At 41.9% G+C, this 26,721-nt stretch overlaps 1 protein-coding gene across 14 annotated transcripts in view; it reads left to right on the top strand.

The window, feature by feature from the left end:
• The window catches only part of LOC308481672 (uncharacterized protein), a 395,496-nt gene that overhangs the window by 109,656 nt on the left and 259,119 nt on the right, over positions 1 to 26,721 (top strand). For 7 of the 14 annotated variants that reach the window (XR_013988772.1, XR_013988773.1, XR_013988774.1 and 4 more), the window contains exon 3: positions 5,257 to 5,320. The exons of 1 other annotated variant lie outside the window; for it this stretch is intronic. Coding sequence is in view for 2 of the 13 variants with exons in the window: in XM_081014320.1 (XP_080870446.1) it covers positions 1,279 to 1,353; positions 5,257 to 5,320 (139 nt within the window). In the remaining 11 variants the exon portion in view is untranslated. Of the gene's footprint in view, positions 1 to 1,146; positions 1,354 to 5,256; positions 5,321 to 26,721 lie in introns of those variants that run through there. 6 more of the 14 variants (XR_013988779.1, XR_013988780.1, XR_013988783.1 and 3 more) reach the window with 4 other exon arrangements.

The raw sequence follows: 26,721 nt of genomic DNA, 5'->3' as shown, positions 1-26,721 counted from the left end.
ATGCATCTGCTGGAGAAATGCCTGTTAAATGGTGTCTTTTGACTATTTTAAAGCAAAGGTGTTTGTTCTGTAAGCAGGGATGGACAAATATGTCTTTTTCCAGTCTGTGACATTTCCATATGTCATTTCCACAATTCTGTTCCATTCCATTCAGTATTAATCCTCTCTCTCTCTCTCTCTCTCTCTCAACTCCCCGCTCCTAAATAGTGTTCAATTGTCTTGGATCTTAACTTAGCCTTTTGAGAACAGAGTGGCTCCTCCTGTCCATGGAAGGCCTTTGGGCCAGTGTGGTGTAGTGGTTAAGAGCGGTAGACTCGTAATCTGGTGAACCGGGTTCGTGTCTCCACTCCTCCACATGCAGCTGCTGGGTGACCTTGGATTAGTCACACTTCTCTGAAGTCTCTCAGCCCCATTCACCTCACAGAGTGTTTGTTGTGGGGGAGGAAGGGAAAGGAGAATGTTAGCCGCTTTGAGACTCCTTCAGGTAGTGATAAAGCGGGATATCAAATCCAAACTCCTCCTCCTCCTCCTCCTCCTCCTCCTCTTCTTCTTCTTCTTCTGGTGCAGTGGAAAATCCCACTGGTTGATCTGGGGAGAGTGCAATTTTTGCACATTTCTTCCTCACCCCCTGCAGCTCTCGCCATCCATTTGTTGACTATCATGGACAAAATGTTAAGCCACAAAATCAAGCTCAAAGATCCTGCTGTGACTGGTATGCTGAAGTGACCAAATTTCTCAGAAATCGGCAACACCTACCATTTGTTTCACACCTGCAAAACATTTGTTTCATTATGTCCTTTTATTAGGTGCCCCATGGCCAAAGAGTCTGTGTAGGAATTGCTAGCCTTCTGTGAAACAAATTCTGTAGATCCGAGGCCATGTAAAGAAAAAGCAGCTATTTTGCCTTATATTATTTTACTTGTTTCTGTGATATTTCAAGGGTGGGTTTTATAATTGCTCCTTTTACAGAAAAGACAAAAAGGAAATGCAGTTCTTGTAGGAACAAAAAAATGGACATTTCCAATGAGTAGTTCTCCAGTACTGATCTGAAGATTTGCTTACATGTAGCAGACATGAGGTCTGGTTTGGTCTACTAGTCTTTTTGCTTTTATGGAGACACCAACCGCCTACCAGCATATTGCCATCAACAGGGTGTCAGTAAACTGGTAGGATGAGTGTGCTGTTATGTGGGCTCTTCGTTCCTGGAAGCGAGACATATGGATGAATGTGCTGTTTCCTCTCATTCTGTTTTGTGTTCTATTCTAGGTTATTAATAATATGGAAGCCTTCATAATGAAGAGATTTCACCAAAGCCCTTTGGCTCTAGGGGACATTGCAAAACATATACACATGGTATAGCATTGCATTGCTTTTTTTTTGTAGAACCCCACCCTACTGACTTTGAAATCAACTTACTTTTCTTGTGGTCTTAAGAAGATTTGATCTCCACGTACCTCTTACGAAGTACTTGTTATCGCAGCCTTTAAGGCCTAACTCGGGAATTGTGAACTTGTGGTGTTTCAGGTGGTGATGGACTCCAATTCCAATCAGCCTCAGCCAGCATGGCCAATGGTCTGGGATGCTGGGAATTCAGTTAGTGTGCAGTTACGTTGATGGAAACCTTGAGAGAGTTCTTTGCTCTGCAAGGCCACCCATTGATGTGTTAAAATACAAACAAACAAAACAGTTACATCATTAGGGGGTTCATGGCATAAGGGAGGGAAACACGTGGTTCACATGTGGACTGCTCATATTCAGTCCTTGCGAACTTCAGCTAAAAGGGTCAGATAACAACAATACTGTACAGATACTGCACCTTGTGACCTTGAAGAGCTGCGGCAAGTCAGAGTAGATGCTGCTGCATTAGATGAACAAGTAGTCTGATCTAGTATAAATCAGCTTTTGATGTTCAGGGAATTGTTTACAGGGAAATGTATTACTTCAATTTAACCTACTCCCCCCTATGGTTTATAAGCAGCTCAAATGAACAGGAAGCTGTACCTCTCTTTTGGGGTTCTCTCCCTGATCTCCCTAAGAGCTGATTACATAGCAGCATACAATAAATAAATTACATTGGAATAGCTGTTTTGTATTATATCGCTCTAGCATAAATATTCCTTGTAGTGGTGGAAAGTAATCTTTAAGGCAATCTGATGGTATTAGAGGATAGTGCAGTGGGTTTTATAAAACAAACAGTGGTTAAAAACATGAAACTAACAGTTCCCTCCCCCACTTTGGTTCAAGAAAGGGAGGACATTTCTTTCTGTTGGAAAACAGTAAATCAAATACCCTTAAGAGGGATTTGGGGAATTGACGTGCTTTGCACAAATTCTTCTGAAACATGAACATGTGTGGTTTGTGTGTGTGCAGTTAAATTCTTTTTAGGGTGGAAGTTTTTCTAAGTAGGGCTGTGTTGCTCTCTGTTTAGAATGAAAGAGACAGGTGCAGGTATCCATAAGAACTAACTCTATCACAGTGACAGAATGAAAAAAACATTCCTACATGTGTTACAGATTGCTTAGAACTTGGATAAGACCACTGGAAAAATGATTTTGCACTGCAGTCCAAGATAATCTTTGGTATGCATAACACAAGTATATGTGTGCCTAAGGAGGACAAGTTATTTTAGAGAGCATTTAACTGGGCTTCTTAACAGGAAGGCCCTCCTTGATCTCCTGGCTACTTCCTTGGTCCACTTTGGCAAACAGATCAAACCAGAAACTATTGAATCATTCTCCAATGGCTGGTGTTTTTGCAGAGAGGATTTGATTTGCAACTGAAGCGAGGAGCTATCCAACCCTCCGTGGCCACTTTGAAATGCAGCTGGGCTACCTGCTTGTCACCAGTCAATCACATGGTATCATATGTGTCAGGGAACTGCCATCAGTGCCGGAGGGAGAGAGCAAGATCCAGAGGGATTCCAGAGAGCATCCCGGGATTGGGAGAGGCAGCCCATCTTCTGGGGAAGAGAATCAGCGTAGCACCAGTGGAGAAGGGGGGCAGATGGGGGAAGCGGCGAGGCGGTCCCATGACTCCTTGCCGGGGACCAGCGGGGAGAGTAGGGGTCCTCCGCTGCCTACGCCCTCCTTGCGCAGAAGGCTTCTGCACAGAGAGAGTAGGAGGAGACTAGGCATCAAAGAGCTTCTTTGCTGGAAGAAGTTTAAGAAACGCCCACTGACGGATTCTGCCAGCGATTGAGACAGCCACGGGTGAGTGGCTGTCCGGACAGAAAAGGTTCACTCAGGCAACCCAGCCAGGTGTTTGCACCGGCTTACGCACGAGCAACCCCTAGAACCATTACAATATGACATCACATTGAAAATTCAAGCTGGGGCAGCAAAGGAATCAGATGCCGAAAGACCTGTTTTTATTTCTACCACAATATTTTAAATTTTATGGAGGCAGATTTTGGAGCAGGCCAGTAGTAGATGGAACCTTCAGTGCGTACTTGGAACTATGCTTTGGTTGAATTTGTTGTAGAAAGATAACCAGTATGTGAGGAACAGGAGTGCAAAGCTTAATTTCCAGCATGGATACCTTGCAGGTATACTAGATGCTAACTCTTCATTTCCAACATGCTAATCATCTCTGTATCGTTCCAATTTTAGTATGTGTGCTGCTGGAGCGAGCATGTTGGAAATTTAAAGAAGTAGAAGGCACCTTTCTTCATATGTGGTGGACATTGAAAAAAGTTAAAGTACATTGGGTATATTGGAGTGGAAATTTTTGTTGAGTGTATTGAAAATAATTGTGCACAGTTAAAAACTCTGGCAGTATTAAAGTAATTCAACAGTATAACATATTTTGAACTGATGTAAGATGGGAAAATGAAATTGGATGGATATATTAAAATATGCAGGAATGTTGGATAAGTTAAATGAACCTTGGAAGGGGAGGGAGGGAAGTCAATGAATGCATGGTATAAAAAAAGATGTTCAATTTGATGAAAATTGAATAAAAATTATTATTTTAAAAAATAGATGCTAACTCTTCAATAATCAAGGAGAATAACAGCATCCTGAAGAATCTGGATCCCATGCCAGTTTTTTGCTCTAAGAAAGTGGAATCTCGGCTATCTTTTATTTTGTCATTGTTTTGTAGAACTAACTTGATGGCTGTATTACACTACTTCAGACAAAATTTAAGCCCAAGACACCACTGTGTTAAGAAACTTCTGATACAACAATGTGAATTTCCAATGGAAACGATAGGAGAGAAAAACCTTGAGGAAAACCATATGTTCACATTTTAACATGAATAAGTCATCTCCTCTGTAAAATGTAACCATAATTTGGAACCCTTCCCAGGAGAATTGATGTCGTTTCCCTTTTCCTGTTTTCAGTGTAAATGATGAGAATCATTTTGCTTTGCTTAGGCTGTAGGAGCAAGATTTTTAATCGGTTGGTCTTCATCCCTCCCCATCCCGGCATACATTTCAATATAACTATATACCGTATTTTTTGCACCATAACACTCACTTTTTTCCTCCTAAAAAGTAAGGGGAAATGTCTGTGCGTGTTATGGAGGGAATGCCTACAGGTGGCATGCCTACGGATTTTCCTCCTCTAAAAACTACGTGCGTGTTATGGTCGGGTGCGTGTTATAGAGCGAAAAATACGGTATATTTTTCATTTCCCCCCAAGAACAGGTGGGAAGGCTCCATTCTGCTAGTTAATTATTCTTTTAATTTCTTTTATGGCTTAGTCTAAGTATCTGAGGGCTGCAAATAGCTTTGTAGAGTGTAAAATGGAATGTTGGGCACCAGTCTTGTTGCGAGCTACTTGCCCAAGCCAAATAACAATTCGTTCTAGGTAAAGTATCACATTGGGTCCAATACTCCATCTGTCCTGTGACATGGGATTGTGTCTCTTGTGACCTGGTAAAAGTTATGAGCAAGTGCATTTGGGGTGTTCCTGTAGAAGGCTGTATTATTCCACCATTATCAGAATGCAGTTGTACCCTGTCAACAGGTACACTTGAACAAAATTTGTGGTCCCAGTCTCCATGACGAGCAATATTTTCTGATGACATTGACCTAATATTGCTGATGACTAAATGGAATCTGATTCTGTGAAAGAAAAGGAGCTTAAAAGTTATGGTTGAAAGTGAGAAGCATACTTAAGGAAATAGTTCAGTAACACTATTGATTTGGCTGGTGTTTACTGCATTGCTTTAGGATGTAATATATGACAGCCCTCATGTTATAATTCCCCCATCCTGCGTTGGTGTGATGTGGCTCTGTTCTCTTTTAAACAGGGTTTGTCCCAGATACCATTCCATTATCACAGGAGAGCCGTGGTTGCTGGTAAACATCTCGCAGGTAGGAAATCATCTACGAACCTTCTAGGTTGTTCACCCTTCAGTATCTTCAATCAGATTCCCCCAGCGTTTTAGCTAGAGCTGCTTCACATTTTGTACGAATCTTTTTCCATTGGCATACTCAAAGCATGTGTACAGAGAGTTGAAAAATCCACATAAGCAATAATCACACTTCGATTGTCTACCCACATGCAAGTTGTTACCTATTAACTACTGTGTAGGAGTTTTGTAACATGGGGTGCTCATTTTCATAAATTTAGGTCAGAAAACTTCTTAAAGTTGCTTTGGAAATATGGAAAAATATGGAAAAATCACCCAGAAAACAATTTTAATACAGGATCTTCTACAGGATCTTCATGGATTCCTTCTCCTTTCCTCCCTGAGTTGTAAAGAGTGTTTATTAAATATTAAAAATACGGCCTAATAAGACTTGCAATGCTGTCCTAGGGTTTTTTTTGAGCAATTCACCCGTTCTCTGAGGAACACATCAAAGGCCCTTTATGAACAGTTGTTCACCCCATGCATGTCTCTCTCTCTCTCACCCACCCACCCACACCCACACCCTGTGAGAACTCTTTGTGGTTGTCCACATTTCTGTCCTTAAAACTCTTTTGTGTGAAAAACTCCGATATATTGTGTGTGTGTGTGTGTGTGTGTGTGTGTAAAACAGATTCTAGCATAATACTTCCACAACTTCTAAATGCGGTAGCAGGAAAGATCAAGTGGATGACTCATTCTCAGATTGGATTGTAATTTTAGCTAAGAAAAACACATTCATGATGTTCCAACAGCTAACGCTTGTTGCAGGGATGTTCTCTTGACGAGGGCTATCATCAATCCTTGCCGAACCTCTTTCATACTGCAAGATCTGTTACTGAGAAAAGCAGGTGTTGAAAGAGATGGTGCATATTACAAAGACATAAAACATTCCAGGAGTTGACTTGCAAAAAAGCAGAGCCAGCTGGTGGCAGAGGACAGTAAATTCAGTGTTATGTTGATCCTGCTTTGTTGGCAGACAACATCTGGACAGCAAAGTTCACACAGCTGGATAAATGTTGCACCCTGTAGTTTCTTTTTCCACTTGGACTGAAATGGAGGTGTTGGGCATATAATCTGACCTGAACACGAGGCCAAGATGGTGCTCTGCAACAGTATTTCCATTCTGTCTGTATCTGTCCTCGTTTCCCCTCATCTCTGCCTCCTCGTTGAAACAGAGAATGCTGAGACAACTTGGTGCTTCAGATAAACAAGATATATAAAGCAGATGATGTAATGAACAACCTGCATTATTGCACATAACAATTGATCCGAATGTGGAATTTTGTAGACACACTTCCTTCTGGAAGAACGATTTGGAGAGCAAGCCGTAATCTTCCAGTGGCTCTTTGTTTTATTTCTCCATGTATTTATAAATAAAAGTATTTATACCTTGTATACCTGGTCCAAAAGCCAGACCACCCAAATTGAAATATGAACATAGAGCAGTGTAAGGCCAGGTGTCTCTCTTTAGACTGAGCCTGTGTCTTGTTCTACTCATACCACTTTTGCTGTATGCTTTTGCATGCTCATGTCAATGTATCTTCAGCTGCTGCTGCTGTTGTTATTAAGTGGTGCCTTGGTCCCATAGCCATATTATATGGAGGAGTGGTAGCCTTCTGGCTACAGAAGATTGGGAAACACCAATCTAATGGACAGATGAGATCAGCCCAATCTGGTGCCTTCCAGATGTTTTGGAATGGAGCAGATGGGAGTTAGAGTCCCAAACATCCTGAGGACACCAGAATTGGGAAGTGTCCCAGAAATAGACATCATGAATGAATGTAATCAGAGAGAGCGAGAGAGAAACTCTGGGCCAAATTTAGTGAAATTGTTCCATTAGTGGGAGCCAGCACAAGAGCTGCTGCTAGAGCAACAGGGCTTTCCCCCCTCACTCTTTTACACAGAATGATCAGTAGCAAGATACTTACATGTGTGTATGCACAAAAGGGGCACAAATCCAGAATTTTGAAAGCTATCGAAATCAATGTGTAAATTAGGAACTTCTGTGAGAAATTACAGTGTGGTCTACTTTTGTGTTTGAGGATATATCTTCCAAGCAATGTAGAATCCTGATTATTGCACACCTCACAAAAAAATTGTTTGCATAGAATTGTAGAGTTGGTAGGGACTCTGAGAGCTATCTAGTCCTTCCCCCTGCAAAGCAGGAATCTCAACTAAACCACGTGTATAGAATCATAGAATTGTAGCGCTGCTCTTCTGTGACTGGTGTCCAAAGGGCAGAATCCTCTAGCTCCTCAAAGCGCATACTCCAAAACCACTACTGAAGATTGGACAGTCTTCCAGAATTGCATGTGATGCACCTGAAAAGGAGATCAGGGCTCCCAATGCGCCTTCGGAAGCTATTTTCACATGGGCACTCTTTGGATAACAGCTTTTTTTTTTTTAATGTAGAAGAAACAAAAATGTTTCCTGTTGCCCCATGTAGTGTCCCTGTCCTAGGCTTGATAAAGATTTTTAATGTTGTACTCTTGAAAGCCTTTAATAATTTGTACAGATTTATCATGGTCCTTTCCCGGGCAAATGGAAGTTTGTTCATTTCTTTTTCACATTCATTCATAAATACAATATTGTAGAGTACTTCCTACACCTCAGATGTGGGAGAGTTGGCATTATGTGATAGTTGATAGCTGTAGGTTGGCAAAAAGACAGCATTTTCCCTTCATCTTTTTCCTGCTTTCTAAATATGCCTGTTCACACTGCTGCCAGAGTCTTCTGTAGACCTCATAGTCAGCTAACAGGCTCATGTAGGTCTCGAAATGAAGACAGCTGGGCCAGATCATGCCAATTGCTATTCCCTTTCCCAGAGCCAGCCCACTTGTTGCTTCCCACTCTGAAAACATTCGGAGAGTTTGTCATCCTCAGTAGTGGAAAAAACATATGGTGTTTTGAGCAATGACGATATCAACAAAGGAACTTTTCATTTAAGAGTACAGCAACGGGGATAGATATGCAATCTGAATTATTCATAAAGGGGGAAAATTGAATAGCAATTGTGATCACTAAATCTTACGGGGTTTATTCATTAACTATATTCAGCTGCTTATACTTTTGCACTTTCCCTTTCAACTGAAAAGTATCCACTTATTTTGGTCTTAACACACACAGGTGAAACAAAAAGTAGAAAGAACAGAAATCGTTTGTACTTTTATATGCAAATATTCTGCCATGATAAATAGTGTAGTGGTAAATTTGGAGGTATAGGTGAGCATAATGGCATAACCCATAACCATATTTCCAGGGCCACCAACAGATGGGTAGGAGGAGTCAGATTTACGTGGGGCAGGGGGCAAGGCCAGCAGACTCTTACCTTTATTTTTAAGAAGTGAGTACATTGGACATCTCAGAAGAAAGTTAGGGCACAAAACATGAAGGTAGCTCTCATGCTTTGGTACTCAGCAGGCAGCACAATTGCTAAGGACACTTGATCACTTAAACGCATGGTTGTCCATAGCTGGGTCTAAGTTGGGGACAAAGCTGCATAATTATGCAGGATAACCTCTCCCTTGAATTTTGTGCACTTACAACATGATGCTTTTTGTTCAAAGGAGCCATGGAAACTGGTGCAAATATATGGCTAGATAATAAAGGAAGACAAATGGGTTTAATTTTTGCAGCTGTCTTTTCCCAACTTCGCATAAGTAGGAGTGTGGTACCAGTCACCACTTGTGGCACTGCTGCCCAAGCCTTAGTGTGGTCTGATGTCATAGATCACCCACTCATGCATATAAACAACGTTGTCTAAAAATATATTGGCTTATATTTTTAAGGATACAGAAAATACATTGTGTTTGAAAAAAACGTTGAAATCATTTTTAAAAGATAAAAAGGGGATTGCAGATAGCATGTGTTAGGGATTGAAATGTATTTGAACCCCTGGAACACTGTATGACTAACTACATGGTTCATCTATATTTAAGCAACTATGTATTATCTTGCTATCCAGTTATATTCTCTTCCACAATCAGCTTTTAATGCCCTGAATGTTATATACCAAATATGGTGGGGTGTTTTTTTGTTTTTTAAAAAGATAAATGGTGACCCATAAAATGGAAGATTATTGTGTCAGGTAAAATATATATGCTACAACACCCAAGTTACTGTCATGTATCATATTTGTTATTGGTATAAATACACTCCATTCCTTTATGGCTAGAATAACTGCAGGGCCACCATGGTTTAGCTAGCGAACATTAATGCAGTTCTCTTAGACCTCATGTGCAGGTGTTGACAGATCTTTGTTTTTCTTATGGCTTCTTCTAACAATTCAAAATTAAAGGAAATGAGAGAATTCTGAATTTGATATCTTTAGCATTAATGGAGGAATGTACAAATGAGCCATCTGCAATGCATGCTGCAAGAATCTCTCTCTCTCTCTCTCTCTCTCTCTCTCTCTCTCTGTGTGTGTGTGGCAAGATAATTAGTTTTGAGAAGATTTGTGCAGCATTATGGCAAGATGGAGGAAAAATGGAAGATGTGCTATTATATATCAGTGTCTTGGAAAGACTGATATGAACAGCTGAGACCACACTGTGTGCACCAATGCTGATAAGTAATGTGCTTGCCTGATATGGGGACTGACTTGAGCTGCAAGATAGCTAGGCTCAGCATGAAAAACTAATATATATTTAGCTTTCCAGTTGCTTAAAAATGGTGTGTGTGTGTGTGTGTGTGTGTGTGTGTCTGTATGTGAACATTGTTTTGATTTCATAATCTGATGGGACTGAAGTGCAAAGATAATTGGACATCAAGGCAGAATGAGGGAAATGGATAGTTTGAACGGAAGCAAACATTAAACGAACCCTGATTAAAACAGAAAAGGGGAGCTGTTTGCCTCCATTGTCTAGACTAGTGTCCACTGCCATTTTATCATGTAAGGGACCCTCACACCGTGTTTGCTGACATTCCATCACTAGCTGCCGCTCCACTGTATCCACTGCAAAGTGTGTTAAGTAAATGGAAGTGATAACTCCTCACAAGAGAGCTATCAACAAGTGAGGAATTTCATCTGTTCGTAGGATATGGAATTCTATCTCTGGAACGAGACCACCCTTGGATAGGCAAGATTGTATTCAATTGAAACGATGTTGGTGGCATGGCTGAATCTCTGCTCTGTTTCTAGGTTTAGACAGCCATGAGATTAGGCCTGTTTCAAGCTGTCTTGTTTTCACGGTTGTGCTCCTTCTTCTGATCCTGATCATTAAGAGCTTAGGTTTCTTCTTGAAATATTAGTATTTGCTGTCACTACACCTTTCCTCCGGTTTGCCCCACCCCGCAAATCAAGCAACCAACTTATCCTTTAGATTCCAGAATGCTTGAATAGTATTTCCATCTCAAATACCGGTTTCACTAGTATACTTGTTACACTTGGCTTATTTTAATCGACACACTTCTTTGTGTACTTCTGGTCAAAGGAATGTGCTAGTAAGTTGGCAAAAGGAAAATGAATGATGGCACATTCCAGAATACCAGTCACGTTTGCAGCAAGAAAAAGAAGCACTGTCGGGGCTACGCAATCTCAAAGGCTATGGTTACAATAGTGGATGTAGTAGTAATACACCTAAATAAGAATCACAGAATCATAGAAGTTAAGAGTTGGAAGGGACCCCAAGGATCATCTAGTCCAACACACTGCAATGCAGGAATATGTAGCTGTCCCATGCGGGGATTGAACCTGCAACCGTGGCGTTATCAGCACCATGCGCTAACCAACAGAGCTATCCAGGCTGTCTCAAAATATAAAACATTTTGCAGAGCGCATGCAGCTTGTAAGGTAATGGGTACACTGTGCACATTCACATCTTTAAGTGGGTATTTATGCCTCACATATATAAACTGAAGCAGGGGAGAATATTTATCCTTCCCTTTTCTTGCAACCATTCATCATCTTTGAATGTCTTTTGGAGGATAGGCATAAAGAGTTTATGTCTTTCCTTTAAAGATGATGTCTGAACAAAAGAGAAAAAGCCCTTGGCTGTTTCTTTCTTAAAGGAAAGGCAAAAAATCCTTAAAATGCTTCCAGTTAAAAATGAATTAAATATTTATTGGGAAGGGGTTAGGGTGTCCTCCAACTTATAAAAATGGCTGGGCAGCATACTTGGTGGCACCAAATTTAAACATCCTAAGCTAGGCACAGATGAAATTTATTATGTGAACCTCAGCAGAGCTTTGCTGGATCAGACCAAAGGCTCATCTAGTTTAACATCCTATGTTTCACAGTGACCAGGCAGATGCCTATGGGGAGTCCATAAACAGGGCATGAGCACAGTGGCATTAAAGGTAAAGGGACCCCTGACCATTAGGTCCAGTCGTGGCTGACTCTGGGGTTGCGGCGCTCATCTTGCTTTATTGGCCAAGGGAGCCGGCGTATAGCTTCTGGGTCATGTGGCCAGCATGACTAAGCCGCTTCTGGCGAACCAGAGCAGCGCACGTAAACGCCGTTTACCTTTATCTACTTGCACTTTGACATGCTTTCGAACTGCTAGGTTGGCAAGGAGCTGGGACCGAGCAACGGAAGCTCACCCCGTCATGGGGATTCGAACCGCCAACCTTCTGATCGGCGAGTCCTAGGCTCTGTGGTTTAACCCACAGCGCCACCCGCATCCCATACAGTAGCATTATCTTTCTGCTATTTCACAGCAGATGCTTTTCAAAGGCAGGCTACCTCTGATTCCAGAGGTAGTATGCAATCATCATAGCTAGTAGCCACTGATAGCCTTATTGTCTGTGAATTTGCCTAATCCCACTTTAAATTCTTTATGTTTGTGGCCATTACAATACCTTGTAATTTCCTGAATCACACTTGGATTCTTGTTTAAAAAACTGGTGTTATGTTTGCCGCTTTCCAGTGTGTAAGTATGGAGGCTGATCTTAGGGATATTTCACATTTGATTCTTTTAAGAACTTTTGGGCGGTGAATACAATCTGGACCAAGTGATCTGTTAATTTTCAGCTTGTCGATAAGGACTAGAACTTTTTCTCTTGTCCTCATACTTGTCTCGGATCTTATGACTCTCTACTTGGAAATGTAAGTTCAGGTATCTTCTACGTATTTTGCAGTGAAGACAGGAGCAAAAAATTAATTCAGTTTCTCTGAATGTGGAGCCGAGTAGGAAATTAAACCCCAAACTTGGTTAAGCAAAGAACTTTGGATTTAAAGAGATTTTGTCTTATTGACTTCTCTGTGCCTGCAGGTTGTCTCAGATCTGAGAACTCCAGCTTAACTGGAAAATGGATCAGACTGGCAAATTGATTTTCTTGCATTCTCACATGACTCCTAAAGGAGATATCTAATTATCTGAAACCTCGCTCCATAAATACCCTGCTTCCTGCTGGCCCAGAGGACCACTTGGGAGTTCAATACAGTAAAGTACAAGCCACATCAAAGCATATTATACTCTTTCCCTAAAACGTATGTATTTAATTTTAGAAGGGGACGGAAAGTTAAGCAGGCACTTGGAAAAATTGTCTTCCAAACTTGATTGATACTTTAAAAAGGGGTGGGAGGGTGGGAAGCATAATCAACACATTTTTCAGCCAGCGCCTTAAAGAACAGAGCTATGACAGTCTGCAATTTTGAGGCAATTCATAGCGTTATGGTCAATTGATTTTATGTGCCTGTGGACTTGATTATAATAACTTGTAATCATTATTGGAATGCATATTTTGTGGAGAAAGAAACTAATCAAAACCTTCTAACCCAAAGAAAACTACAAGTAAAGAACAAAACACTATATAAAGCTTGCTGTAAGATCACATGATAATGAAGTGCATCCATTGGTATTTAAGGTGCTTAAATAATTGAACTTTGGAAAATAGTCTTGGACGTAAAATGAAATTTCTAGTCTTAATGTGGGGCTAAGGGGGTGTGGAGTGGCGGATCCACTCCTGCATTTGAAACCCTGTTGCCAGCAATGTGGTCCCTACCAGCTCACCAACCTTAGTGTGCTGTAGCTGAGGGATCGGGCCCTTTGGGATTCATGGGGCTTTAGATCCAGTGGTGTCCCATCTCTGATCTCCATATTCTCCATTTCATGCAGTAATGCTAGTGGGGGGACCTGCTGCTGGCAGCTTACCACCCATCTGGGCATCACCTGAGACATCTACCACGGTGGACTCCCTCTGTCCCAAGTGGTGCTGTTCTCTGCCGATGGGATAAATCTATACGATCCCATCCTCCTGAACCACTGACATTTGCATGTGCTCCAAGTCTCATAAATTTGGACCATTTCACTTGAAACCTGTCATAGGATTAATTTCAAGGGATTGAGTGCTTGATATTTTGTATGTGGGAGGGGGAAACTTATAATTGACTTATAATTTCACAGTGCTTTTTCACTGAAGAGTTGTAGCTTTTAACTAAGCATATTAGCTTAGCACACTGAGAGCCAGTGTGGTGTAGTGGTTAAGAGCGGTAGTCTCGTAATCTGGGGAGCCGGGTTCGCGTCTCCGCTCCTCCACATGCAGCTGCTGGGTGACCTTGGGCCAGTCACACTTCTTTGAAGTCTCTCAGCCCCACTCACCTCACAGAGTGTTTGTTGTGGGGGAGGAAGGGAAAGGATAATGTTAGCCTCTTTGAGACTCCTGAAGGGGAGTGAAAGGCGGGATATCAAATCCAAACTCCTCTTCTTCTTCTTCTTGCATGTAAATATAGTGTGTATATATATATATTGGAATGAAGGTCAGTGATTTTTGGACTGAAACAAAAAGTAGCACAGTGGTACCTCGGGTTAAGTACTTAATTCGTTCCGTAGGTCCGTACTTAACCTGAAACTGTTCTTAACCTGAAGCACCACTTTAGCTAATGGGGCCTCCTGCTGCCGCTGCACAATTTCTGTTCTCATCCTGAAGCAAAGTTCTTAACCTGAAGCACTATTTCTGGGTTAGCAGAGTCTGTAACCTGAAGCGTATTTAACCTGAAGCGTATGTAACCCGAGGTACCACTGTATATGAAACAAGATACCTTTTTTCTGAATCGAAGAGTCATCATACACGCTGCTGAGAAACCAGTCCATAAGTGTCAGGAACTGCTCATTACCATCTCATGTGGTGAGCCATGTAACTGCAACCTCTCAGAGAAGAACCTGTCAGATCTGAACCAAGGTCTATCTTCCTAGGTTTATCCTCCTGGGCAGGAATGAGTATAAAGCACTCCATTTTCCAGCTGAAGAAACTTTCTCAAACAACAAAAGTCTACCAGCACAGGGGTCAGCAACCTTTTTCAGCCATGGGCCGGTCCACCATCCCTCAGACCATGTGGTGGGTTGGACTATATTTTTTTGGGAAAAATTAACGAATTCCTATGCCCCACAAATAACCCAGAGATGCATTTTAAATAAAAGGACACATTCTACTCATGTAAAAACACGCTGATTCCTGGACCGTCTGTGGGCCGGATTGAGAAGGTGATTGGGCCGGATCTGGCCCACAGGCCTTAGGTTGCCTACTCCTGCGCTAGCATGTCTCATTTTCCATCTTGCTCCTTGGTTCTGACTCCTTCCTGCCTTGTTTTCTGCTTTCCCTTGCTGCCCTTGCTGCCCATCCTTTGAGTTTACCTTTGCTGCCCATGGTTCATTTTTGATAGCAGGACAGGATTATGCATAAGCTTCTCTGCATGGATGCCGCACTGACTTGCCACATTGCACTTGTATAGCAGTTCAGGGCAATTAGGTGGCATCTAATTGAATATGGGCTCTGTGATACATAAGCACATAGAATTGTCTGAGTACTTTGTATGTGTGGCAGTAAAAACCATGACAGCTGCACTCACAGCCTGAACTCATCAGTGGAACATTTGTTGAAAATTATAGGGCCAAGCAAGAATTTTGAGAAGAGGTTAGATGGCAGCAGGGGCTGGGGAGAGATGACGACAGAAATGACAAGGTATGGCAACAGTTTAATTTTGTCAGCATTTGGTTCACCCCTCTTTGTTCTCTTTAGGCACAGCCTTGGAGTTCCTAGATAACTCTGCAGTAAGCAAAACTTTCAGCAGTGCAGTATTCTCAAATTAGGGTTGAGTGTTAGCATTGTTGTCTTCCTTGGGACCAGTGTACAGTGGTGCCTCGCAAGACGAAATTAATCCATTCCGCGAGTCTCTTCGTCTTGCGGTTTTTTCGTCTTGCGAAGCACGGCTATTAGCGGCTTAGCGGCTATTAATGGCTTAGCGGCTTAGCGGCTATTAACGGCTTAGTGGCTTAGCGGCTTTAAGAAAAAGGAAACAAACTTGCAAGAACTCGCAAGACGTTTCGTCTTGCGAAGCAAGCCCATAGGGAAATTCGTCTTGCGGAACGACTCAAAAAACGGAAAACCCTTTCGTCTAGTGAGTTTTTCGTCTTGCAAGGCATTCGTCTTGAGGGGCACCACTGTATCTTTAACTTGCTTTCAGTAGAGCATTCTGGCTGTTAAGGAGCAAATAGAAGACTTGGTTTTTTGTAGGTCTTGCTGGCTGGTTTCACTTGATTCCCTTGAGAGCAGGCTGGTCATTCCTGAGAATGCTGTGGGAATGTTGAGCTGGTTTGAATACTTGCAACACGAGTCAAGATCACACATAGCCCAAATTTAGTAGCTTTACCTTTGACCGGTTTCAGACGTAGAGGGAGTGCAAGAGCTCCTCCACTTCATACAGCTGCATTTCAACGTAACCTTTGCATAGTTTGATCAAAAATTGCACAGCTGGTTGGGGGCCCTATGAAACCACAAGGTTAGAAGAAAATCTTGACCTTTTCGAACTCTTTTCTGCACATCTAATTTATTGTGCTTTGTAAGATTTAATTAGATAGGTTTTATCTTGTTGCTTCACAGCAGAGTGTGTGCCTTGGCTTTCCTAAGCCTAACTTTCCATCCGCGCAGGCTTGAACTTGGAAAACATGTTTGCTTTTATGAGTGCTTCCTCTCCACCTCATAATTATATTTGCCTTTCATCCCATTTGGAATTTCTCATATGTTTGATTCCTCCAGCAATGAATATGATTGGGGAAGGTATGCAGCACTTGCTTGCAGCAGCTACTTCAGCTATCCTGCCTTTATTACACATTCATCTGCTTGCTTCTTTTCTGGAAGCTTATTAACCCACTCGCATGACACAGTCCTTCCAGTAAGGCAGTGCCAAATGGTATAGCAGCATGCCAGAACACTTTAGAAATGAGCATGCTGTTTATTCTTCCAGGGATTAAATAGAATGACTTCCTTCATCTAATATTTATGCCCCAGTCGGTTCGAAATTCCTCTTCGTATTTTATTTTTAAAAGAAGTGAAAGAAAGAGATGTGCACCATTTTTACCATCTCCATCATCATATTGTTTTAGAAATTAGTTTTAAGGATTGCTGCACAAATACCTTTTTTTTTGGTCTGCATGCTAAAAGCATAAGCTGTGAGGAGAAACAAGGGAGTTTTTGAAATATGTGTACCATGACTTGACAGAAAGATGTGTGTAAATGCCAGGGAAGCGATAATTGGCCAGGGACCACCAGCTCATGTACATATCTTAAAAAACATGTGTGCATGTTCCATATTGAGTGAAGCAGCCTTGAGAGAAGGAGGAATGCTTGGAGCTCTATGATGTTTTAGGGGTGAATGTTAGGACTATTGCAGAGTTATCGCTACTTGTGACTGTTTGACCTGGCTTCATGTCAGAGCTCTTAACCTCTAAATATCACAGGCCCCCCCGCTTCATGTTCTTTTTTAAAAAGAATGTGTTTTCTCTCCCTTTAGAAAACTCCTCATTAATGTAATTTATGGAAACCTTAGTCCCTGAACCAGAAGCTTTCCTCGGTTCTAGGAACTGCATCAAAAAGGGTATGAGAAATACTCAGCTCCAGGCTGAATGCAACTGTCAGCTACCCTGGTTTGCCTTATTTGTTGCTATTAATTTATTATTTAGGTTTGTACCCATCCCTTCAAAAGCATTATCAGGGCAACTGATGATAAAATATTGAAAGCACCACAAATTAAGAGTTACATAAACAGCAACACTATAGAAGCAGTATTCGCAAAGAACAGACTAATCCAAGTTTTTAAACCCTGGAAAATAAAAAAGGCCTTTGACCGGTGCTGAAATGAGGACCCAGATGAGCCTCTTCTGGAAAAGGACCCCAAAGATCTCTCTTCTTGGTATTGCCACATGTCGGGTGGGGGGGGGGGGAAGGTGCCTGAAGATTTTGCAATCCAAGCTGGACCATGTTGAGACTGGTGATCTTTCAGGCCTTGTATCCTGAGCAAGGCTGGAGGAACTGCAAGGGCTACAGAGTTTGGGCCCACTGTGGCACTGGAGCGTGCACCTGTGTGGAAAGGTTGTGATCCAAGCCCCAGGCTCTCCCCCACAGCTCAGCATGTGCCTCCTCTTTCATTAATGCAGTTGACTTATTTACGGGTTTCCAGTCCCTTTTCTCTTTCAACCAAAGCCCCCAAAGCGGCTCACAATAAGGTATAGAATTTACAATATGAAACTTCTTCTTTTGTAATTTAAAAAAAAAAGCAAAATAATCATGCTCTGCTCACTTCACTTCTCTGAGTGGTGAGAAATTCTATGGGAACAAGTTTGGCTTCCCTTGGAAGGAGATTAATGGAAGTGAATCATGTTTCCATTTGTTTACCAATAAACAGCTTGAGTCTCCTATTGGATATTGAGGGAGAGACATCACTGAACCCCAGAATTCTCTCTTTTCTTACATAGGCCAAAAACTCAATCTTCCCTATCTTGTCCTTGGTGTCCTGGTAAAAAAACTGTACTCTACTGTTTATTTACCCAGACACAGAGCTTCATCTCTCTCTCTCTCTCTCTCTCTCTCTCTCTCTCTCTCTCTCTCTCCCCTTTTCAGATGCCTCCTAGCCACACAAAAGACTTGAGGAAGATCCAGCAACTAAAAGCCATCTACCCATTTCCTTGGCAAAATACATGCTTGACAACTTTGCCAGGACCGCTAAGAGAATTTGCAGTAGTGTTTTTGATTCTGTTAACTGTCTCCTATACACCCCCAAGTCTTAAAACACAGAACACCTCCTTTAAAAAAATGTCTCCCAACTTCTTACACCTAAAAGCCAGAAGAGAAAAGTTTTCATGGTCCTCCCATTAATGCCATATTTGTTTGTGTATTTATTTGCTTGTGGTCTGGGGACAGGTTACAACAATTTAAAAACACAATATTAAATACAGATTGCAATCGAGACTAGAATGCATCTTATACTAGGTGTGAAAGATCTGGGTAAAAAGGTACATATTCCCCATATGACTAAAATATTGTAATAAAGGGAAGGGAATTTCACACTGCCAACCCTCCATCATCCCGCTGATCAAAATTGGGATGCTCATTTTTTTTTTTTGGTCCCAAGCTCTTGCAGGAGCCAGTTGACTTGCACAAGACCAAAAACTGAGTGTCTTTTTGGTCCTGCATTTTGGTGTGAGATAGCTGACTTACATGAGACCCAAAAATGGGATGTTCTGGGATCCAGCCAGAAACTGTGATGACCAATTCCAGGATGTCCCACTCAAATTGGCACAGTTGAGGGATATGTTTAGGGATGGCCAAAGAAGTTGCACTCTCCTGACCTCTTTCAAAGCATCTGAGTGTGGTGGAGCTACCAAGAGGACCCACTCAGTGGATGGTCTGGGAGGATCTATAGGGAAAGAAGGAGGCCTTTCATATTAAGTCGGGTTGAGGAATTCCATACTGAGGTGAACCACCATCAGGCAGGGGGAAGAGGCGTCCTCAGATTGGTAGGCAGCCTCAGAGCACAGTGACAGAAGTCATATTTGGGGTGTGTGCATGTGTATGTGTGTTAACTTATGTGTACTTGGAGTAAGTACAGCATATAGTTTGCAGTAGGGTGGGTTATCCTGTGGCTTTTTGGATGTTGTTGGACTCCAGTTCCCATTGGTCCAGCCTCCAAGGCCATTGGTTAGGGATGATGTGAATCCAGCAACATTGGAAAGCTCACAGGTTAGCCACCCCTTGCTTAGAGTCTGCAGTTGAGTGATGTGAAATGAACCCACAACTTGTCGCGGGTTTACCTTAAGATCCCCCTTTGGTTTTAATTCATTTTTCATTCTGATATTGGTTGGCTTCATGTTGGCTTTGAACTGCAGTGGAAGTTTGGTTTTGTTTTGACTTTATTCTAACTCAGCAGGAGGCTGTCTCCTTATACATATGCAATGTGTTTGCAAGAGAGATTTTTTCCTACTATAAATGTGAGGGTTTAAAAAGGCTTGTGTTTTTGCTGGTTGATGCCCACAGTTGAAAGGCTGGATACATGATGTGGTTTTGTGAGAAGTGGAGTTGAGGAAGTGTAGCACACAGGGATGTTTTGATTACTGTTTTTTCTATTTAGAGCGGTGTCTTGCTTTGAAAATACTTGGTGTCTTTTAAACGGTCACACTTGGTGGTGCTGTTCAAAACAGCAGGGGCGAAAATGCTAGGGAAAATACTACCTGCCACTGTAAAATGCTATCTTTCAAAATACCTGCCCCATTAACATGGAGACCTGTCTAACAGAGAGCTGTAATTTGACCCAAGCACTTTCAGATGCACCATTCTCCTTAATTCCAGGGAGGAAGTGAAAACTGCAATTCTGAGATAAGTTCCATAGCAGTTCTTTTTTTCTTTTGAAAATGTGGCCCAGGGTGTCCACCTTCTCTAAGTGGTGCAGGAAGGAAGGCGACACACTGCAAGCATAACACAACTACCTGCTTTATTCTTGCATTAAATTAACTTTTAAAAATACATATTTAAATTCCTGTTCATGTTGCAGTTCTCTCTGTTCTCTTTTTATTCCCTTTGTCTCCTCCCCACTGCCCCCGGTCCCCTTTCTGTCCTTTGTTCCTTTTCCAAAATTAGATATAGAAAGCCTTAGAACTGCAACTACCTCCTCAGGGAAGGAAAGTCTTCTGTACTGAAATACTTTTCTCAGCTCCAATTCCTGCAGTAACTTTTTCAATAGCGTATGCAGCTGCTTCTCAATGCCTAGCTAGTAGGAACGGTTGTATAGGAGAGGGGAAATATATCTGCACAGAGACATTTGTAGCTGTAGTTAACAATTATGTGTCAGCATTTCCACTGCAAACCCTCATCCCAAGAGTTTGTGATTCCTGCCATTAGAATTTTGCTACAACCCAAAACTTGGCATTTCATACTTGGATCCGGAATGACTTTTTGATTTTTAACATAATACTGAAACCAAAGCAATGCACTACAAACTATTAGGCTGATGCAAATAGTGTTAAGAAATTCATGCTTTTTAAAAGTAGCATCCTTGTACGATACCTTGCCAGAATGTAGACTAATAGTTGAAGGCAATCTGAAGCAGAAAGGCCAGCCCAGTAGTTACTGTATATACTCGAGTATAAGCCGACTTTTCCAGCACATTTTTAATGCTGAAAAAGCCCCCCTCGGCTTATACTTGAGTGAGGCAGGCGGTGGTGGGATGAGTGGCCCGAAAGGAGCCATTTCTCACCGCTGGTCCCTCCGCCCCTGCCTGCCTCTTGCAAGGGCAGGCACAGGAGCCGCGGTTGGGAGAGGCGCTGCACTGTGCCTCTCTCAACTGTGGCTCCTATGCCTGCTCTTGTGAGCCTTATGGGCTGCTTGTTCTTCCTCCACCGCTGCCGCCACCACCAGGTTTGTGGTGTGGTGAACCAGCTTATACTCGAGTCAATAAGTTTTCCCAGTTTTTTGTGCTGAAATTAGGTGCCTCTGTCAGCATCGCCCTAGAGCCAGTGCACCAACTGGACTCTTGCACCTCAACCCCGACTGGGCTAGGCGAGCTGGGTAGCACCGCCAGAGACCTCCTTCTCACAGGAAACGGTCACAGTGCTGTGGACTCACAGCTCAGAGCTGAGAGCACCGGATTCACTGTCTCAATAATACAGTCGTTGCGCAGCAGAGTTTTGCAGAGTCTTGCAGAGTATAAACCACTCGGAGAGCAGCTCTGTAGAATATCTTCCTTTTATTCTATAACTACAACTATGATACAAAACTATATACAGAGCTGAATATTCTAAGCATAAATCAATGCTACACTGAGAGTCTGCAGCTGCTCTAACAGCAATCTTATCTCTAGGATCTCCAACACTCTCACTCTCTCCGATACACTGACTGACTGACTCTCTCTCACACACACTGATATGTTGCTGGGCAGAATAAGTAGATAGGCAGGACACGCCTCCTTCTCTCTGGAGAGTCAGCAGAGACCATCAGGAGATGATCAGGAGATTCTTGTGTATGGGAGGGGTGAAATCTCCTCAGCCTCAGCTTATATTCAGTTCGGCTTATACTCGAGTATATACGGTACTTTATGCAAGTACAGTGGTACTTCGGGTTACATATGCTTCAGGTTACAGACTCCGCTAACCCAGAAATAATACCTCGGGTTAAGAACTTTGCTTCAGGATGAGAACAGAAATCATGCAGCGGCGGTGGCACGGTGACAGCGGAAGGCCCCATTAGCTAAAGTGGTACCTCAGGTTAAGAACAGTTTCAGGTTAAGAACGGACCTCCAGAATGAATTAAGTTCTTAAGCCGAGGTACCACTGTAATGCTGACAGTTGAATGGACACAGAGACACTCTCTCCCTTTTTGGAGCATTTCTGGAACCTAGCTTACATTAGAGAAATCTGATTAATGTGAATGGCTTACATTCTGGGGAGTGACAAAGAATTTAGACCTTCTCTCCCATGTCAAACTGGCAGACACTGCAAATTAGTGACTGTTAGCATGCAGACATTTCTAGGTAGAGTTTGCACTTTGCAAGTGGGATATCATTATCATTATCATTATCATTATCATTATTACTATTATAAAAATGTATAGGATCTGATTCAATTTTGATTGAGATATGCATGTAACAAAGTGAATCTTTTGCTCACCTTGCTCTTCTCTCCTATTTTTATTTGTTGCATTTTTTATTGGATACATTTATTTGCTTGCCAAAACTTTATTTGATGCATTTATTTGCTTGCCAAACTAAAAATGGTTTGAGATTTGAAGTTCCGTTGCAGATGAAACACAACCACTTTTTGTTATGTGAATTGGCCCTAACTATCAGCTCTGTCTATCTTCTTCAGTAGTAACTGCAATAGTAGTATGTGTGAATCCCATATAAAGAACTACTCAGCTCTACTTCTCCTTTATATTTGCAGGTGAGGCAGTGGAAGTGCTGGACCAGTGTCTTGCCTCGGTACTCGACTGGATGAGAGCTAACAAACTAAAACTCAATCCAGATAAGACTGAGGTGGTTCCCTGGACCAGATGGGTGGGAGATCACCTGTGCTTAATGGGGCTACACTTCCTCTGAAGGAGCAGGTTCATAGCTTGGGGGACCTCCAGCATCCTTTGCTGTCACTCGAGGCTCAGGTGGCCTCAGTGGCTCAGGAGTGCCTTCCATCAGCTTTGGCTGGTGGTCCAGGTACGCCCCTATCTGAACACGGATAGCCTAACTACTGTTGTCTATGCTCTGGTAACCTCAAGGTTAGATCACTGCAATGTGTTATATGTAGGGCTGTCTCTGAAGACGGTTCGGAAACCTCAGTTAGTGCAGAATTCAGCGGCCAGGTTGCTCACTGGAGCGAGATGGTTTGAGCATATCACACCGATCCTGGTTCAACTGCACTGGCTACCAATTAGATCCCGGGCCCAATTCAAAGTGCTGGTTTTGACCTATAAAGCCTTTAATGGCTCAGGACTGCAATACCTCAAGGACAGCCTCTTTCCATATGAATTTACCCAGACCTTGAGATCATCTTCTGAGGCTCTTCTTTGTGTGCCTCCTTCTCGAGAGGTCCAGAGGGTGGCAACACGAGAACGTCTGTGGAATGCCATCCCTAGGGAAGTTCGCTTGGCACTGTCATTATATACTGTTAGGAGCCAGGCAAAAACATCCTTTTTAACCAGGCCGTTTGTTGATTTGATTGCCATTCTATGCCCTTTTAAAATGTGTGTTTTTTGGGGTGTGGGTTATTGGGTTGTTGCTTTTATTTTGATTATGTATTTTGTGGTTTTGTATTTTGATTTTGTTCTGTGAACCACCCTGAGACCTCCTGGTATAGGGAGGTATATAAATTCAAATCATCATCATCATCATCCATGGGGCTATGGGGCCATTTAAAATCTGACCATGAAGGACTGACTATATCTGGATTTTCAACATAACAGCACATTCCTGCAACTTGGATCAATTTTCCTTCTTCTTGTTGTTCTTGTTCTTCTTCTGGACACTTTTAATTTGCACAAAAAGTAACTTTGGAAAGAAATCAGATATGTACTTAAGCATCTGTTCCGAAGCTTTGTGAATTTACTTTCTCTCTTTAAAATTCACTAGTCAGGGGAAGGGAAGGGGAAAGAGAAATATGCTTTCCAGCTTGCATTTTGACAGAGATAACAACAAGCAAATAATTGAAAGGCTGGGTTTCCCCACATAAAATTGTAGCTCTTTTGAGGGCCAAATTCTCAGCAGCCAGGAATCGCTATATATGAAAGACAAGCTGAGTTGCAAATTGGAATGGGGGTCCGTTTTGAAGTGTGTTGTGCTCCATGCTGGTAAGCAGAGCCAGTAGTTGCCTAGACATGCCTGCTTCAGAGAGCTGTTAGATGCTTCCCACTGTTTCTCAGTCCCAGGGAAGTATGCATTATTATTATCATTATTATATATTTCATATTTATAGTCTGCTTTTTTGCCCAAAGGTGCTTAAAGTAGCTTGCAACAGTTATGCAGCCATTGGGTATGCGAGTAAAAGCCTTACAAAGACTGTCTGGGTATTGCCAGTAAGTTAGTTAGTTCCACAGCAATCCAGAACTGAAATTTTTTAAACATAAGATTGCAAGAGTGTCTGTTTTAGTGATAGATGCAGATAGTCATCTAGGAGGGGAGGAGGAGAATGTGTATAATTTGCATGGCAAATATGTAAAGGATGATGCAGCTTTGAGACATAGTTACTTGGCCACTGCCTGCATGGAGTCATAGAAATAATCACAGCCCTTTGGAGCAGAGAACTAGGCAGCTTAGCAAATTCTCCCACTGTGGAGAAGCTGATAGTGCAAGAGCTATTTCACCTCCTGAAAAGGAGATGGAAAATTATCTCTCTGCCTAAATGAAGCTTCCAAATAGTCATCAAGGGTAGCTCCATGTACAGGGTAGTCTAAACAGTATGTTTCTGGAGTGTGAATTACTGTTGCTGGACGATTTATGGAATGCACTTTAGAATATGAAATGTTAATTCAGATGTGGTGTTTTTTTTATTAAAAAAGTACATTTTGATGTGAAGAATGTTTTGCATTGTATCAAGATGGTGTACTTGTGAGACAATGTTTGCTTGTTGTACACATTAATATTAATACATTAAATATTAAAAAACTAAAGCATTTCAGCTGCAGGCTATACAGAGCAAATATTTATAAGAGTGATCTTAGATCATTATAAATGGTAAAATGCAGATCTTGTTCTAACAAGGTAGAATAAATGTTATGCACAACTTCCAGTATTCTCAACTGTCAGACACTTACTTTAAGTGCCAAGGTTTCTACTTGTGGATGGAAATTATTCAAGGTAGGACGCAATGTACTACTGAATTGCAGTTAATCATTTTTCATTATATTCAGTTTTTGTATTGGAGACATTTTGCCTTGAGAGTTATTCTATAGGAAATGCAGGAAGAAGCAGCAGGTTTCACATATTCCATTTTTAACATGAGGGCATAGGGCAAGAAGCAGCTTTGTTTTTAGATACTGTGAAGTTTAGGCCAGTTCTTACATTATTTTCTATTGTTTTCTTCACTTGCGGGAACCCACTCATGTGACCAATGCAATGTATGAAACAGGAGCTTAGGGACCTTGAATATGGTACTTTCCATGGTGTCTAAAACTCCAAGATGTACCATTCAGATTGTCAAAGACAGCTCTGGTTGATACTGGTCAGCTTCTGGCTCATTAGGTACAAGGCTCTTGCAAGTGGACAGTGCCCATGTAAAGAGAATAAAACAACAGTATATGTAGTGATGGGATTTTATCATAATTATTAGAGGCCTCCTGCAACAGATAAATGACCCTGGCTTGATCCATTTAAACTTCTGTGGCATAAATGCCCATTCCAAGTGGCTGGGATCCCATGTCCCATATTTAGAACCAGGAACCAAGTGGTTTGAGTGGGTGATGCGGCTGCTATTTATGAAAAAGCTGCTTTCCCTGGGTGGAAATGATGATGTCATGGGCAAGCAACCATATCATCCACCCAACCACACGGTATCTGGTTACAGAACTGACTGTAGAAGCAAGTAGATGAAGCAAGTGAAACATATTGGTAACCTTGTGCTTTAGGTCAGAAGCACAGGGAAAGTGTTGTAGCCATGTGGTAGAGCACATGCCTTTCATGCAAAATGGCTTGGATACAATCTCCAGGTACAGTTGAGAAAGACTCATGTCTGATGAACTCTGAAGAGCAACTATCAATGCCGATTACAGTTAGGGAACTTCTGTCCCGTGGCCCTAATTAGGCTTCTCCATTTGGCCCACAAGGCTGTTTTGGGCCAAGCCATGGCCACCTACCCGATGTCATATGTGACATTAGGTGTTAGATAGTTAAATATGTAGTTGAGTCAAAGGGGAGTTACAGAGGCAGATTGGGTGGATGGCTGGTGTCTGTGGCGCCCTGTGCACAGCACTCTACATGCAGCTGGTTGTCAGGGCTTGCAAAATGCCTCAGACACATTGACTTAAAAGAAACATTTTTAACAGAAAGTGGAGAAGATGGATGTTATCATGGGCTGAATATATTTAAATTTTTATTCTATTTTTTAATGCAACTGGCAGATGGAAAACCGGAAGCCCTTTTTATCTTTTCCTAATGTTTCTTTTATTTGTCTTTCATTCCTTTCTTTTTATCTTAATGATTCCTTTTTCTAGAAGTCCTATGCATGGGGCCTTTATTATGGTCCAGGGATTGTATATTTATAGGGGTGGTAGATGGTTGATGCAGGACCCTGGGTGGGAGTGAGGGAAATGTCTGTCTCTCAGGGTGAGCAACTGGGATGAGAAAGGAAATAACCCAGGTGAGAGCTCAGAGGGACTGCTACCTTCTGTGAGTGCTAATGGCTAAGAAGTACCCTTAAGAGAGGACCCTGTATTCTATTTGTTTTATTTGTATTTTTTGTAGCTGTTATCAATGTAGTATGAATTTTTAAAAATAAAAATCTTATTACAAAATGCCTTTGCACCTGCAAAACCCTGTGCACTGCACTTTATGAAGACTGACAATTAGCTGCACATGGAGAATGCAAACCCTGATGGTTAGGGATTGCATAGCTCCATATTTGGGTGCTTTGCAAACTCCAGCCATTAGCTGATCACCCACCTGGGCAAAAACAAGTC

This window comes from Podarcis pityusensis, assembly GCF_964106645.2.
Source record: "Podarcis pityusensis genome assembly, chromosome: 7".
Taxonomy (NCBI): domain Eukaryota; kingdom Metazoa; phylum Chordata; class Lepidosauria; order Squamata; family Lacertidae; genus Podarcis; species Podarcis pityusensis.
This window is presented reverse-complemented; position numbering and strand designations above follow the sequence as displayed.